Genomic DNA, 17,666 nt, shown 5'->3' with positions numbered 1-17,666 from the left:
GGTCTGTAAGAGGAACCCAGAGCAGACAGAGGAAACCCACTAAGCACAGGGAGAACATAAAAACTCCATATACTGTACACAGACCAGAGGCGAGACTCAAACCCTCAATCCTGAAGATGCGAGGCCACAGTGCTAACCACTACATCACTGTGCCGTCTGCTATTTAAATTTTAATTTAGTTAAATTGTAATTTTGGGAATCTGTAAATTTGTAGATTATACATTCATCCCAAATTTTTTAACTTTACAATTTTCTTTTATTGCAGTAAAATCTTTCTATTCTATCTTATCGTTCCATTTTTAGGTTACAAACAGTCATATAAGAATTTCATACTGTGTATTTACATTTAGGCATTTGGCAGACGCTCTTATCCAGAGCGACTTACATTTTTATCTCATTACACATCTGAGCAGTTGAGGGTTAAAGGCCTTGCTCAAGGGTCCAACAGTGGCAACTTGGTGGTTGTGGGGTTTGAACCTGGGAACTTCTGAACCATAGTCCAATGCCTTAACCACTGAGCTACCCCTGGCCCGTGTATGGCTGCATATGTGACAAAAAAATAATTAGAATTCGATTTATTTTGACTGACATGGAGTAATAGCCTAAATGTGGAAGTTTTTTGTTGATTTGAGCATTGTGTACAAATGAGGAGGTAATAGAGATGCCACTAAAGAATATACAATACAATAATCATAAAGACATATGCATAAAAGACTATATGCATATAACCATTTAGGGTGTATATTTTCTTTCAATTATGGACTTTTCCCCTAAAAATATAATATATGCTAAACATACAGCCTTCACACTAAAATATAATCAGTTATGTATGCCATCATGTATAAGAATGTTTGCTTGATCCATGGTGTGCTAAGAAGTATGTATAGATGTCCCGGGCATGTGTAGAGATGCTGTCTCTGGCTTTTTGCACAGGTCTGTGCTGTGATAGGAAACCTCATGTCTCCAGATATTTATGGTGAAATATATAAGAAGTGCAAACATTTATGATACTGATTTGATGATACTAGTATGATGATTTAATTATTTCAGACACCTTCCTGTACTTGTGCTATTTTTTGCAAGTCATAGCTATCCAGTGGACCAGATGCGCTAGTCTTCACTCCCCATGCATCAATGAATCTATGAGCCTTGGATGCCCATGAACAATATTTACAGCATTTGGCAAATGTCCTTATCGAGAGTGACTTATGTAAGTGCTTTAAAGTCTCCATCAATAAATACACTGCCCGGCCAAAAAATAAAAATAAATGACACACCCTAATATTGTGTAGGGCCAACTTATGGGTGTGGCATCATTTCAATAAGCTTATGCAATGTCACAACATATATTTCTGTCAAGAGTCACATTAATTTTTCTTCAAGATCTTGTACTAATGAAGGTATAGTCAGCTTGCTGTGTAAAGTATTCTTCACACATCCCAAGGATTTTCAATAGGGTTATGGTCTGGACTCCGTGGTGAACAATTTAAGCCTGATGAATTCTGCCATTCATCTTGGAATATGCCTGTGCCATCAAAGAAGAAAAAAATCCATTGATGAAAAAACCTGGGCATTCAGTATATTTGGGTCATCAGCTGACCTAATTTCTGGTACTCATAACATTGCTAAACCTAGACATGATCAACAAAGCAACCCCAGATCATATTATCCGCAGAATTGTATGGTAGGCACTAGGCATGATGGAACCATCACTCTGGAACATGGAAAAACCAAGACTCATCAGGCCATATGACATTTTTTAATGCTCCAAGGTCATTCTTTATGGACCACATTTCTTTCTTGAAGATGATGGTTCACCACTATGCATAACTAAGTTTTTAATAATGTGTTTTTCAGTTCTTACCTCAAATTTATTAGTTGTATTCTTTGCTTGATGCAAACCAATAATTTGGCTATGATACGTTCTGTATGATGTATTGTCGGTAGGTACTAACCTGTAAGTACTAACAACAGGGTACCAGGAACACCCCTCAAAAATGTGTCATTTTGAAGATCCTCTGACTCAGCCAGGTAGGGAACAAAAATTATATTCATTAAAGTCACTCAGATTCTTATGCTTGCAAATTTTTACTGCCTTCAACACATTAGCTTTGACTGTTCACTTGCTGCTTAATATATACTGCAATTCTGATAGATAGATACTTTAGACTTAGACTTTAGCTATGCAAGACTAAACAATCATTCTGACAGTGTACAGTATGTGTGGTTAGAAAGAAATCCTCACCTATCCAAAAGGGGGCAGTGCATCATCATGATGATGCTTAAATACCAGTAACATGTCTTATACTGTAAGTGTGATTTTTGTTGCTGTATTTGGGACTGTTTCAAAAACCCGACCTAAACTCTGGGAAGTGTGAAGTGGAAATAGGACTTATGTCTTATGATGTATGGAAAGTGTTATATAAAGGAGCCAGCTTGTACTCCCCTGCTTTAGTACCATGCTAATGGATCCATGTGTAATGATTCAGCCATGGTACTTTACATGGCCGTGTCAAACATAAGCTTCTTAGCTTATGGAGTACTTTAATGGCGATAATAAGTTGAACAAAGTAATGCTTTTTCAAACAATTTTCTTAGTAATTGCAATCCATGAAATACTGGGTGTGAGTAGGAACTGTAGCAATGAGGACACCAAGGTCTAGTTATTTTGGAAGATAAATTAAATTAATTAGCCTAAATTTGCCTAAAAGGTAAATAAGAAATGCATTCCAAAAACATTAAATGTGTGTTTGTGTAAAAAGAATGCCTTTTCTTTATTTAGGTAACTTTCTCTTTTTTTTTCTTTCTCTTTCTTTTTATGTTCTTTCACTCTTTTCACTTTTCTCCCTCTTATGTTCTCTTACCCTTACGGTCTATTGCATATTTATAGCTAACTAAATTACTTTAAGTTGTAACTTTAACTTTTGCCATCACTAAACACATGATGTTCACAACTTTAAGTTCTTGTATTGTGTAACTTTACTCTTACAGTATCTTGCGAAAGTATTCATTCCCCTTGAACTTTTCTACATTTTTTCATGTAACAACCACAAACGTAAATGTCTTTTATTGGGATTGTATGTGATAGACCAGCACAAAGTGGCACATAACTGTGAAGTGGAAGGAAAGGGTTAAGGGCCTTGCTCAAGGACTCAACAGTGGCAACTTGGCAGTGCTGGGGCTAGAACTCCTGACCTTCCGATCAGACCATCTGAGTCACCACTGACCCCAATTGAAGTAAACAGTTTAAATGAAATCAGAGCAGTTAATTAAAGTGCCGACTGGTAATGTAATTATCATAGAAACCAAACCCTTTATAATAACAGAATTATCCTGTACTGAACAAAATAAATGTTAGGTTTTAAAGTTGATGATAAACAAATTGTTAGATCTGTCCAGTGTGCCGATGTCAGGAGAGATGCGGTCACTCACACAACAGGCATGTCACGATTCTGACACAAATAATCTCTCTGGTTTATTAACAGCATAAACATATTATTTAAGTTAGTTTTTTTGGGGAGGGGGGGAGGGTTCCCCGATCTTCTCCCTAATTTAGTCGCGTCCAATTCCTCCCCGTCACTACGGTAGTAGTTAAGGCTACTACTACCACTCAGTCGGGAGGGCAGAAGACTGTATTTAAGTTTTGAACCGAACGGCTTGTTTTAGTCACGAAATCAGTTTCAGCAGAAAAACCCATCTGATCACGTTATGTCAAACAACACATGGTCTCCTTAGTAAATGCTTCTAGGTCATTCCAATTTGCCTCTGGACCTCCTATGTTGTTTTGTTCACGACTAACTTAAGATACAAAGTTAACCAGCTTCTAACACAAGGCTGAATCCCAAATCCCTCTCTAAGCCCTGAACAAGGGCATCACTTGGTGTGTTGAACAAGGGATTGTGCACTAGATTTCCATTTAATTTTATTTGGGATTTAGCCAAGCTTAGAAGTTAGCTGAAAAAGCAGAATTAAAAGAAATAAAAAATAAATTTCCAGTCTAAATTCATGAGTGATGAATAAAGCAACTTATTCAAGACTACAGCTTAAATCTCTGACACTTGGGATTTCAACTGCAATTCTTCAAGCCACATATGTTCTGCTTATTGCTATTACAAGTTGTTCCTGGGATCTTACAAAACAGCTTCAACATTGACATTGGGCTTTTCCGCTGAGTCACAGCTTAGTTCATCAGTGACGTTGAACTCTTGTTTACATATTGATACCACAAAGTGTCTAAGTCTAAGTCAAGTTTAATGTCAGAATCTGTCAATAAGCTCCACAAATAAGCAAAATATAAATTAAAATTTGCTAATCATAATTCTTAAATATTTAAATATGATTTAGGCAATCATACTTAAATATTTCTTAAAGTATTTCTTTATGTATTTTGCAATAGAAAACCAAAACCGCTACCAAGAGATTTTGAGATCACATTACCTTTCGAGATCAAATGACCACTTTTTCAGTGTGATATTGTGGGTAAGTAGGTATGATGCTGAACTCTAATAAAAAAAAGCATATATTTTTATTCAGTCTGTCTTTAGCCATTTCATGCATGAATTATGAGAACCTCAGTCAAGATTTTTTTTTCTTGAGTGTTTTTATTTTCCCCTCTAGGCTTAAAAATAAAATGAAATTGAAAATTTTTTATAAACCTATTTTTCATTAAGTTACAAGTATGTCCACTCAGCTGGACACCATGCATTTGACGTTTGAACCAAAGAAATATACATTTAACAAACCAATAGAAGAGAACAATGTACTGTGTGAAAATAAAATGTAACCTGTTATTATAATTTGGCATAACATCCAGGGCAAAAAAAAAAAAAAAAAAAAAAAAAAAAATATATATATATATATATATATATATATATATATATATATATGTGTGTGTGTGAAAAACTATTTGCCCCCTTCCTGATTTCTTATTCTTTTGCATGTTTGTCACAGAAAATGTTTCTGATCATCAAACACATTTAACTATTAGTCAAAGATAACACAAGTAAACACAAAATGGAATTTTTAAATGATGTTTTTTATTATTTAGGGAGAAAAAAAATCCAAACCTACATGGCCCTGTGTGAAAAAGTAATTGCCCCCTGAACCTAATAACTGGTTGGGCCACCCTTAGCAGCAATAACTGCAATTAAGCGTTTGCGATAACTTGCAACGAGTCTTTTACAGCGCTCTGGAGGAATTTTGGCCCACTCATCTTTGCAGAATTGTTGTAATTCAGCTTTATTTGAGGGTTTTCTAGCATGAACCGTCTTTTTAAGGTCATGCCACAAAATCTCAATAGGATTCAGGTCAGGACTTTGACTAGGCCACTCCAAAGTCTTCATTTTGTTTTTCTTCAGCCATTCAGAGGTGGATTTGCTGGTGTGTTTTGGGTCATTGTCCTGCTGCAGCACCCAAGATTGCTTCAGCTTGAGTTGACGAACAGATAGCTGGACATTCTCCTTCAGGATTTTTTGGTAGACAGTAGAATTCATGGTTCCATCTATCACAGCAAGCCTTACAGGTCCTGAAGCAGCAAAACAACCCCAGACCATCACACTACCACCACCATATTTTACTGTTGGTATGATGTTCTTTTTCTGAAATGCTGTGTTACTTTTACGCCAGATGTAACGGGACACGCACCTTTTAAAAAGTTCAACTTTTGTCCCGTCGGTCCACAAGGTATTTTCCCAAAAGTCTTGGCAATCATTGAGATGTTTTTTAGCAAAATTGAGACGAGCCTTAATGTTCTTTTTGCTTAAAAGTGGTTTGCGCCTTGGAAATCTGCCATGCAGGCCGTTTTTGCCCAGTCTCTTTCTTATGGTGGAGTCGTGAACACTGACCTTAATTGAGGCAAGTTAGGCCTGTAGTTCTTTAGATGTTGTCCTCTCGGATGAGTTGTCTCTGCGCTCTTGGGGTAATTTTGGTCGGCCGGCCACTCCTGGGAAGGTTCACCACTGTTCCATGTTTTTGCCATTTGTGGATAATGGCTCTCACTGTGGTTCGCTGGAGTCCCAAAGCTTTAGAAATGGCTTTATAACCTTTACCAGACTGATAGATCTCAATTACTTTTGTTCTCATTTGTTCCTGAATTTCTCTGGATCTTGGCATGATGTCTAGCTTTTGAGGTGCTTTTGGTCTACTTCTCTGTGTCAGGTAGCTCCTATTTAAGTGATTTCTTGATTGAAACAGGTGTGGCAGTAATCATGCCTGGGGGTGACTACAGAAATTGAACTCAGGTGTGATAAACCACAGTTAAGTTATTAAGGGGGGCAATCACTTTTTCACACAGGGCCATGTAGATTTGGAGTTTTTTTTCTCCCTTAATAACGTAAAAATTTGTTAAATTATGTTATCTTTGACTAATAGTTAACGGTTTTTGATGAGCAGAAACATTTAAGTGTGACAAACATGCAAAAGAATAAGAAATCAGGAAGGGGCAAATAGTTTTTCACACCACTGTATATATATATATATATATATATATATATATATATATTTCCATCAATTAACAGGTGCTAAACATGCCCATACAAAAAGTGCCAAATATAGTATATTGAAGTAAACAAAAGAAAAAAAATATATTGTTTGTAGGTCAACAAACGCTCTTTCTCCTCTATGATTAACTATCATCCTCTCACATTATCCAATCTGTCTTGTATGGAAATTGGCAAAGCATCCAGGGCACACAGCCACAAGACACTGCATGCAAGCATACTTTGTTTTCCGTGTGCATGCAGCATTATGACATCTTTTACCATTTTTTGTTCTTCGCTGAGAAGAGGGCAGTGTTTTCCATGGCCAAACCTGATCTCAGGGGGTGGCCTGGACACTGCTCTGTGTTTCAATGGAGCTGGAGTGCCACTTGGTCTTCCTCTTATGGGTGTCTTGACGGAACTTGCATTTATTACTGCATAAGCTACAGAAGCCTTGAAACAAAGGAGATCCCTCTTTTCCAACCCAGACATTCTGTAACGGTGCCAGGCATTCACAGTAGTCACATCCAAAAAGTGAAAGAACACTCTGAGGTACCACCGCTTGTTTTTGCATCTATGAGGATACATTGCAACACACTGATCCATGAGATCCACTCCTGCCATATGCTGGCCAGTACATTCTTGATCGTGAGTATCGGTCGTATGACATGATCATATTTATTCCCAGGAAGGTTTTCAGTACTCCTGTTGTCAGAGCCAGATTTTTTTTTTTTCCATTTTGGAGTGCATACAGGTTGGTATTGTGCACACTTTCATTCAACAGATCTTCAGGAAATAGATAGATAAAGAAATCTATTGGCTCTGTTCCACTAACATTTACCTTCCACTCCTCTAGAAAACAAAGAAAGTCCCCCTTAAACTGGTTGTCTTTGGTTTTCCATACATTTCTGAACTTTTTCTGTCCCAGAGCTCTGTCTGGTATTACATCCTCAGCTCCCTTACCATCTTCAGCTACCTCGCCACCCACAGCTCCTTCAGCATCCTCAGATCCACTGTAACTACTGCTAGCATTGACTAAGCCTAATCCTTCCCCTTGTTTTTCTGGCAGCCTTCATCATCACTGAGACTGGCATCATCCTCACTTGACTCAGATGGTACAGTATATGCTCCACTATCCTGTTTAGTGACATCATGCTCTTTTTTCCCCAGCATCTGCAGCCTATTCTACACACGTGCACTTCAGAAATGTTAACACACACACACATCTCACACACACTAACAAACTCAACATATTTAGGGCCCAAACTGACATCAGTGTGTAAGTTATGTGGTGCACCTGTGCGGCAATGGCTTTTTGTAGGACTTAACACACTCAAATACCACACAGATTGTGCGGTGCGCACTGGTGGCGATGGGGCAGGGTGCTTGGGCCCGTCATCGTTGCTTGCAACTATATTGGTATAAATTGCCGTTAAAATATAGCCTGTGATGCATGGCGTCCAATCAAATAGACATGAGATTAATTGCAAATTTATGAAAATTTTAACAATTACATCAATCCTTAGCTGTTACTTGATCCTAACATATTTTTTAACCTGCAGGGGTGTCCTGCTATAGAAGGATTTACAAGATATTCCTGGCATGTTCTGCATTTCTGACTTCTTGGTGGCTTATTTAAAAAAAATGCACTTACCATGACTGGCCAACAGGTGGCAGTGTATGGAATGATGCACATATATCCACTGTGTTGGCCTATATGCAACTATAACAACAAAACCCCTGTATACACAAGAGAAAAGCTTTTAAATAGCTGTCCACTGTAGTGACCACTATGCATGAAAGGGTTAAATCCAAATTGATGTGCATGTAAGAACATTTCCATAGTTCTTGGTCAGTATAATTTTTTTTACAACTCTACACACTGACTGTAGATTTAGTCAATGGAACACAAGTGCAATATTAGTAATTAAGGCACAACCTTCATTGTTTGCAAAAAGCAATCCAAAGTTCAGCTGTGACTCATATGAATCTTCCGCAGTCCAAGTTACCTAAAGTTATCTTTCAAAGTTACGCTGTATTTTGTACAAATTTATCTCTTTTCACCAGAAATAGCAGAGAATGAGGGTTTTGGAATTTAAAATGCATGATTAAAACCTAGAACGATTCCATCTTTGAGGAAGAAATATGGTTAGAAAACAATCCTGAGTGAGCGTGATGGGAGATCACTTAAATGCTTAGTGAATTTACATTGGAAAGAAAATTAACAGTAGAACTTAATCCAATAATGGAAACTTCAAAGCATCTTTGTAAGTAATGTAATGTGACAAATAAAATTTGAATTTGAATTTGAATTAAGTCGCTTTGGAAAAAAATGTCTGCTAAATGTGTAAATGTAACTTAGGGCTATGTTTAGTAGTGAACCCTATCCATATGTGCAATGTGAAGAGAGCTCAAGGGATTGGGACTAAACAGCTGTGCAGCCTTAATTAGGGAAAATCTAATTTCCTCACTCACTCACTCACTCACTCACTCACTCATCTTTTATACCACTTCACCCTGTATTCAGGGTCGTGGAGACATGGACCCTATCCCAGGAGACTTACTGTAGGGCACGAAGCAGGGTACGGTTGGAGAGAAATTAATGTGACTCTGGATGAAAGAATAAATGTTGTGACACAGCGTAAGCTAATCAAAATAATGCCATGTCCATAATGCAAAGCAAATGGCAGTCCAATGAAATATTAGTGTGCAACTTTTTTTTTGGCCAGGCAGTGTATATATATATATATATATATATATATATATATACTGTATATATATATATATATATATATATATATATATATATATATAAATGTATATTTTTATTTATAATATATCCTGTATTAGGGTTTAGTTCCTAATATCCTCAGGCAACACGTCATAAAAAGATGACTCGGAGCACTTGGTTCCTCTGAACCTTCTTAACCTCTGTGAGACGCGTTTAGGGTTTACCCGTCAGTTACTTCCTAAACTGAGATACTACCAGGAACATGCTGCTCTGTACTGTCGATGTACTATACCTGTATCAAATCACAGATCTCCTCAGGAGAAAACTTTCTTTGATGTTCCTTCTCATTTCTCCCTATATTCCTTACATTATATTCTTTTGGTAGCTAACTAAATAGCTCACCCAATAAAACGGAAATAGGTGAAACTAAATGTTCCTGAATAATCATGTAACCTTCACTGATATATATTGTAAGCACTCTATTATCTGCACATGCTAAAACGTGACCACGTATTTATGTTAATGGTGTACTGTACATACAGTTCTCGTCAAATGATTGCTGACTTTTCATTTATTTTTGAATAGATGTTCATCCTTGTCAGGCTTGTCGACTGTTTATACTCGCATGTCTTAGAAAAACCGACTTTTTTCGTGTATTCGGCAAACATTTCTGAAATTTATGAAAAGATCGTTTCAAGCAGATAAGCATTATGGCTGTGTGAGCAGGACAGTATCATGGTGCACAAGAAATTCTTTAGCAATCATCACTTGGTTTGAGATTAGAAGCATGGCACTAAACGAAAACTACACATTTGGCTCGACTCACAAGAGCAGGATACAGTTTCATACTCAAAGTTCAGATATGTGCTTCAGAAGCTCCATTTATGTATATCTAAAAAAAAACCTAGACAGTCATGATAAAGGTACCAGAGAAACCCTGATCTTTGACTATTCCTCTGTCTGGATCTAAGTTAGAAAAACATTTCTACTAATAAAATCTATCTGTTCCTGCGTTCCCATATTGTTCTTCAGTGTGGAAAACAACACACACACACACACACATAGATACAGATGTAAAAATGTGGAAGTTTGGTCTACTCTGGATTCTTGCATTCTTTTACTCTCCCTGTTGCATGTATAACTACAATTCTTTTTACAACACCCAGCAATATACAATCAACTTTTTAGCAGTCTCTCAGCTAAAGATTCGAGAAGGTACAGAAGATATAAATAGAGGGTACTGCATCTCAATATAATAAATAAATAACAACAAATAATCTGCTGAGAGAGATTTAGATGATCATAAAACAAATGTTTTTAATTTAGAGGATCATAAAAAAAGTTTTTGAAAGATGAAGAACTTTCTGAACGTGATGATTATGTGTCAATGGATTCAGTTTCTGGTAGTAAATCTGAAAATAAATGGAAAGCATCAAATCTTCCTAGTACCAACTCACTGTACTTGAAATGATGATATTTTAAAAATAGTGAAATACAAGGGCTGTTCAAGTCAAACTGGATTGTTTGACTGTGCAGAATAACAGACTACATTTATGAGAGTAAAAACTCCATACTGTACATAATCCCCTGCTACACTAATGCACTGTGTTCTTGGTATAATGGTATCTTCAAGGTAAGATTGTATATCTGCAGATGGTCGCTTATAACTAATAGTGTTCCACTTGGTTCAGTTGTTGATCCACTTTTGTTTTCTTTATATAGTAAATTAATGATACTGTGATTACTTAACTGCATGTCATGTCTGATTTTTATGTCTTTTTACAACCTTTTGTGCCTTGCTAACCTTCTCAGTCAACAGGAAGGTTATACAGTGGAACCTTGGATTGCGAGTAAATTGGTCTACAAGCGTTTTGCAAGACGAGCAAAACTTTTTAATAGAAATCGTAATATACGAGTATGTACATGCTTTGTCTGCAAAACATCACCTGATCACAACTGAGCCAATGTCTTTTCTCTCTCGCGTGTTGTGGGATTATAGGTAATCGTCTCCCATGCATAATCTGTCTCAGTGCGCATGCGTTATTCGTAATAACAAATAAAATAATTATTATTCAGAATAAGGCAAAAACAAGTGTTTTTAGAGTGGTTCCTCGTTAAAGTCATGCAAAAAGAAGAAGTTTTTTTCCAGTAACCAGAGACTCGGTAAGACAGCAGTGATTCCGTTAGTGTGTGTCTGTGTGTGAAAGTTGTCCTACATAGTTTCCCCCCCCTGCTCCTTTCTTTTTAAAGGTAAAGTGCAGGTTAAATTACTTTTATTTTTTCTTATATTTTGTATTAATTATTTTTATATAAATATTTTCAGGTTGTCAGACGAATCATCGGAGTTTCCATTATTTTTTAGTTTTTATATACAAGCACGCTTCTGGAACTAACCAGCTCGCAATCCAAAGTTCCACTGTACAAGCACACTTCTGAAACACATTATGCTCGTGTTTATCTTGCTTTTGTTGAATAAATTTTAAGATTTACAGGTTTCAGCACAGTGTTATCAGTTTGGAAAGTTGTCATTGTTTTTCAATGATTGATTTAAAAGTCACTGGTGCACAAGGTGAACAACAAACAGATATCAAAATATAGTATTGGGTCAGGTTAACTATCAGGAGGATTTCGGAGAATGGTCCTGTCTCAGGGTATGAACATGTGACACCAGTTGTGAATGGAAAGATGTGACCTGGGAAACTCTCCAAAGAAATTGAAATACAGCCAGACACAGCAATCAGTGCCATCGCTTTTAATAAACTCTCTGTATTCATATGGATGAAAATTGGAAGAACCAAATCTGGAAAATAATTAATTACCTAAGCTGCATAAAAATCTTTGACTATATGCTTTATAAAAAAAGGTGAAGACATACGTTCACTGTTGTATACAAGATGTAAATCGTGGTTCTGATTTTGTTTCAATCATTCAAATTAATTATTATACCAGTCACCCATAATAACCTTTGGGTCTATTTTTGCATGTGATCCATGCATGACCTCTCACCTATATGTATTCACTGGCATATTAATATATTTAGGACAATTATTTATCAGATGTTATAAGAGCGGCAGTGCCAGCTGTTGTCTAAGGCAGGCGGAGAGCTACTCATCTGCGTCAGACGGAAATACCTGGATCCAATTTCAGTCTGTGAAGGGAGGGGACTAGTGGATCATGAAAATGAGGTTGTTTACCTCTTTGGGGATCTGAAAGGTCACAAAATGTACCAAGGAAACTGGTTTAAACTGGCTGCAGCAACTTAAGGTGATCTGTAGGTGGAGCTTACACGGTTTTTACTTCGCTTCTGGTCCAGAAGGAATACACAATATCTTGTTATTTCATTTTAGTGGTGCTTTTGAGGAAGTGGTTCTGTTGGAGACAAAAGCAACTGATTCTTTTTTTTTTTTTTTACTGGGTGCAAGTGCGTGACCATGTCATGTGTCTCTACATATTTTGATGAGTTGTGCATTATTATTATTATTATGAGGTTTCATTCAATTACTTGATTTTTTTTGTGTAAGACTTCATAAATCCAATAATTTATGCATGAAAGGAATAAACCAAAACAGTGCATAACCCCTTTTATCTCGGGAGCATACTGTATCTTGTGTGTGTGTGTACATATTTTAACGCGCATTAGCAGAAATTTTGTGGAAAGCCCCATCTGTTTTTTGAAGGAAGTGTCTTGATCACAACAAGCTTTATATTGCAAGAAGAAAAATATTTAATGTGTCAGCAGGCCGCTCTGGGGGTGAGGTCTGCCATAGTCCTTGATTTTAAACATGGCCAGATAAGCACACCCCCCTGCCGATTTCCCCTTTTTTTCCAGCATGAGTGATGTAGGGCTCATGAACCAGATCCATCCAGACTACAGATGTCGTACATGCACACCCACCGCGATGCCTTCTATGGATTGGCTGGCTGACATGCATTGCTTTTCTAAGAATGGAGACTCAAGATTAAATGTTAAGATGACGCACTCGTACTAAGCTAGACAAAAGCATGTTGACATGTAAAAACAGAGAAATACAGAGGTATGAAAGATATAAACCGGTTTTGTTACCCTTTGTGCAATACTGTACATGCATGAGGACGTAATGCAAAAGTTTTTAAATCTTTACTATGTATAATCATCGATCTTGCATGCCATTTCATATACACCAGAACCAGCTGAAGATAAAGAGTGGGTCGCTGTTACGCAGACATTTTACGAACACCTCTTGCTCGGGTGCCAAAATGTGCATGAAGCAATTAGGGCAGAGGGATTTGAGTATGAAATTCAGCATGGGCATGCTCCCAGGTGGGTTTTAGCAACCGGCGAAACAGTGATGTAGGGTTTTGTACACGTTAAGTGTTTATTAAAGTCTGTTATATGGCTGAGGTACAGCTATGGCATTAGGTGAATTAGCTTAACTGACATATTAATAAAAATACAAAGTGTTAAATACAGTTTTATAAATATTTTCTTGCCTTTATCACCCTATCTAATTTAAGAACTCAAATATCATTTGAAAATAATGCAAACATTATATTAAAAAAAATCTATAAAAATATCTAGTAAGTGCAAGGGTTGCCTAATTTGTTTCTTGAACACAGAGCTAGTAAACAGCCAGGAGTACAACATCTGATGTAAACAGTTGAGTTAAACTTAGAATAATTGACGACTTTAGGAGCATACAGCTTGAGTGTCTGTCACCTGACAGCACGCCTATAAATTGCAGAGTTGTCTGACAGCTGACTAAAGGTTTTTGAACTCGGAGGGTGAGGATCGCTCTTTGGAATACTACTCTATACAGAAATCTGCATATATTTTTTTTTCAATCCAGGATTATTTTTCAATTAAAGGTAACTTACTTTAGGAAGGCTTGTCATTGTGATTTTTTTATATGTTCACTTTTTGGAGTCCATTTTTTGGATTTTTTTGTGATTTATTTCTAGGAATTAACTCTATTTAACAGTGACTCCTGTTGGACTTCAGAAGTTTAGTTTAAGGTTATTTGTGTGTGTTTTTTATAGTGGTATGCTACTTTGGAATATTATTTCATCCATTTTTATGGACAAAGGGAGTGAAACTCGAAAAGAACTACGACAACAAAAACAACAACAAAGAATCCCTGTTGAAAAAACCTGAGGTAGAATTTGCATTTAAATATTCTTTTTAGCTGTCTGTCATGTCACAAATCATGTGATGTCTATACAAACATTTCCGAAAAACAATCCAAACAACATCTGTCTGTTCGGAAAGATATAATAATATAATACTGAAAATGTAATATCACATGCATTAAACTATTTTCATTTGCTCATTCACCAACCTATTGCAGGCATTTGGAAAAAAAACTATTAATCTCACAAAAGAAGTCCAGTCTGTAAAAAAACGACATGGTTGGAATCAAGCCCACTGATCTGGCTCCTTCAGCCACTGTGAAGTTTTTCGGTGCTGGAACAGCAGCCTGCATCGCTGATTTGGTGACCTTTCCGCTGGACACCGCCAAAGTCAGGCTCCAAGTAAGAACTTGCAGATTAACAATTCTGGTAAAAAACGAAATGCCATCCTAATCATGTTTTCATGCTATTTTCAGATCCAGGGTGAATCCAAACCTGTTGAAGGAGCAGCAGGGGTGAAGTATCGGGGTGTGTTTGGTACCATCGCCACCATGGTGCGCACAGAGGGGGCGAGGAGTCTCTACAACGGGCTGGTGGCCGGGCTACAGAGGCAGATGAGCTTTGCATCTGTCCGAATTGGCCTCTATGACTCTATGAAACAGTTCTACACTCGGGGATCTGAGAGTAAGTGCTATGTTATACACATATGGTGTGTATCTGGGGTTTTGCAAAATGATTCACCCTCCTTAGATCCTGGAAGAAAAATTGAAATGATGAACATGATAAAGTGCTCTATCTACTGTATCTGTAGATCATGTGATGGCAATAAAAAGACACATTTTTCTGGACATCCAAAATTTTTTGGCTTAAAGTGATCCTCTACAAAGCATCAAAATGTTTAAGCAGAAGTTATGGAAACATAATACATTGTACATTTAAAGACATAACCTTACACCATTCTTTATATCCTGTTCCCAGAGGCAAGCATTGTGAGTCGGTTGCTAGCCGGCTGCACTACCGGGGCCATGGCTGTGACTTTTGCGCAGCCTACAGATGTAGTGAAAGTACGCTTTCAGGCCCAAGTGCGTCTAGCTGACGGAGCAAAACGTTACAACGGCACCATGGATGCCTACAAGACCATCGCTCGTGACGAAGGCATCAAAGGGCTGTGGAAAGGTGAGGCTTCACGAACTTTCACCTGCTGCCTAAAATGTGAGAATTTTGAACCATAACGAACAGTGTGATTTGTGAAGGATAATTCTTTCAAATTTGTTTCAGGTTGCTTGCCAAATATCACAAGAAACGCTATTGTGAACTGTGCTGAGCTGGTAACCTATGACATCATCAAAGAGCTTATACTAAAGTACGATCTCATGACAGGTAAATAACCTTAAGAAAAAAACGTTTGAATTTCTTGAGAAAGGAGTTCCTGATTTTGGCACATGCAAATTTGGGTGCATCCACAGATAACTTGCCCTGCCACTTCACGGCTGCGTTCGGAGCTGGTTTCTGCACCACTATCGTGGCCTCTCCAGTGGACGTGGTGAAGACGCGCTTTATGAACTCCACTCCAGGCCAGTACAGCAGTGCCATCAACTGTGCGCTCTCCATGCTGACAAAGGAAGGACCGGCTGCCTTTTATAAAGGGTGAGCAAAACAAGCTTGTGTTGCACTTATATTCTGCAAAACACTACAGGTAAAAAAAAAATCCATATTTTTTATGTGGTTTTAGACTTTTAAATTTTAGATTTTTTTATTTTAAAATTTATCAAAAACAGAAATGCTTTTTGAACCAACGATTCTGAAAAAGTCTTGACAATGAGATAAAACAGCCAACAAAGATTCACTACTATATATTTTGTTTAAAAACAATGCCCCTATTAACCCACATTGTTACAGCTTGAATGCTTTTGAATTACTTATGTCTGCTTTATCTCCACCCAGGTTCATGCCATCGTTCCTTCGCCTGGGATCCTGGAACATTGTAATGTTTGTCTCCTATGAACAAATAAAGCGAGCTGTGACAAGGGCGCAGCAATCCTGGGAGGCACCATTTTAGAGTTGTTTTTCTTTAGATGAGGAAACAAAGAAGGATACAACAGACAACTTAATCTCCACCCTGTCCTGTAAATTACATAATGAATTGGGCACTGATCGCATAAAAACCGTTCATGGTAGCGAGAGAAGACCACTTCGAATGTGGAATTAAGTTTAATCTTGGAGATGAACTGAGATATAAAAACATTGCACTTTTTATACAAAAGTGAAGGAGATGATCCTGTGGACAAGGCCAAGTACAGTTTGGAACTATCGGTAGTGTCCAGGCAAGACAACACAATTCCCCAAAAGAGCTTGCTGATCTTTTTGTCTTCTCTATAAATCATGCACATATTTGTGTCTTGTTTGAATATTTGTTTGCATAGGTTTCAGGTAATAAGATGTTTACATAATTGTTTACAACCGCCACACATTTTGGGTCCATAGATAGTGGATTGGATATGACTATTTTAAATAGACAGATTTGCTCCACATATAACGATTGTTATAAAAAAATATATACAACGTGCATTCCTGTTAATAAAATTAATACTGTAAATGTATTCATTCAATCAGTCTGTTTTATTCCACCAGAAGTATAGAAGGTCATGTATTTGTATAAATGTCCAAGCCCAATCCATACATCCTATGTTTCAATATGCCAACCTTATTGTTTTTTAATGGTCTCATTTTACATGTACATTTCCTCTCCCTAAACCCTTGAGTTTCCTTTGGGACTTCACAAAAACCAGTCATTAGTTGGACTGTCTACTCCAGGTGTGAATAAGTGTGTTGTTAATATGTATGATGTCCTGCAATGTATTGACTACCCCATTTACACCTCATACATATAGTGTTCCCATGGTATGTGCTGGATCCACCATGATCTTCACTTAAGTAAAGCGGTACCTTACTATTGTCTAAACCTATGTCATTTTATGTGAATGTTATGAACACAAGAGGTACATTGAGCAATAGTCCACAAAGTAAAACACTTGGTCCTTGAAAATCATCAGATACCTTGTCGCCAACTTGCGGCAGAGATATATCGGCTTTTGGGAACTGTACACACAATCATTCAGGAACACCACCTGCACATTACAGGAGTTCAGCTGGGAGTTATTAAACAGTCCTGACCTCACTACAAATCATTTCCACAGGTTTGTTCCATTAAAGGAGTTCCTGGGAGGCCAGTGTTTCAGATATGAAGCAGGCAGTCCAATGACAGCTCCGGTGTACTGAGAAAACAGGCACTAGTGAAATGCTGGTATAAGTGCATTAGTGCAGCAGGGGATTATATACAGTAGGGAAATAAA

General features: G+C 37.3%; 1 protein-coding gene across 1 annotated transcript; it reads left to right on the top strand.

The window, feature by feature from the left end:
- Positions 1-13,960: 13,960 nt before the first annotated feature.
- Positions 13,961-16,913, top strand: LOC128505743 (mitochondrial uncoupling protein 2-like). The gene is made up of 8 exons (XM_053476319.1): positions 13,961-14,052; positions 14,224-14,339; positions 14,532-14,715; positions 14,790-14,997; positions 15,292-15,489; positions 15,592-15,693; positions 15,780-15,960; positions 16,258-16,913. The coding sequence occupies exons 3-8, from the start codon at positions 14,590-14,592 to the stop codon at positions 16,370-16,372; spliced, it is 930 nt and encodes a 309-aa protein (XP_053332294.1). The 5' UTR covers positions 13,961-14,052; positions 14,224-14,339; positions 14,532-14,589; the 3' UTR covers positions 16,373-16,913.
- The last annotated feature ends 753 nt before the right edge of the window (positions 16,914-17,666 follow it).

This window comes from Clarias gariepinus, chromosome 17 (genome assembly GCF_024256425.1).
Source record: "Clarias gariepinus isolate MV-2021 ecotype Netherlands chromosome 17, CGAR_prim_01v2, whole genome shotgun sequence".
In the NCBI taxonomy this organism is placed as follows: domain Eukaryota; kingdom Metazoa; phylum Chordata; class Actinopteri; order Siluriformes; family Clariidae; genus Clarias; species Clarias gariepinus.
The sequence above is the reverse complement of the archived record's forward strand: the minus strand, read 5'-3'. Positions and strand labels throughout refer to the sequence as shown.

Coding starts and splice junctions, on each gene's coding strand:
- LOC128505743 (XM_053476319.1), top strand. CDS start 14,590: ATGGTTGGAATCAAGCCCACTGATCTGGCTCCTTCAGCCACTGTGAAG. Junction 15,490..15,591: donor CATCAAAGGGCTGTGGAAAG/GTGAGGCTTCAC, acceptor AATTTGTTTCAG/GTTGCTTGCCAAATATCACA. Junction 15,961..16,257: donor CCGGCTGCCTTTTATAAAGG/GTGAGCAAAACA, acceptor ATCTCCACCCAG/GTTCATGCCATCGTTCCTTC.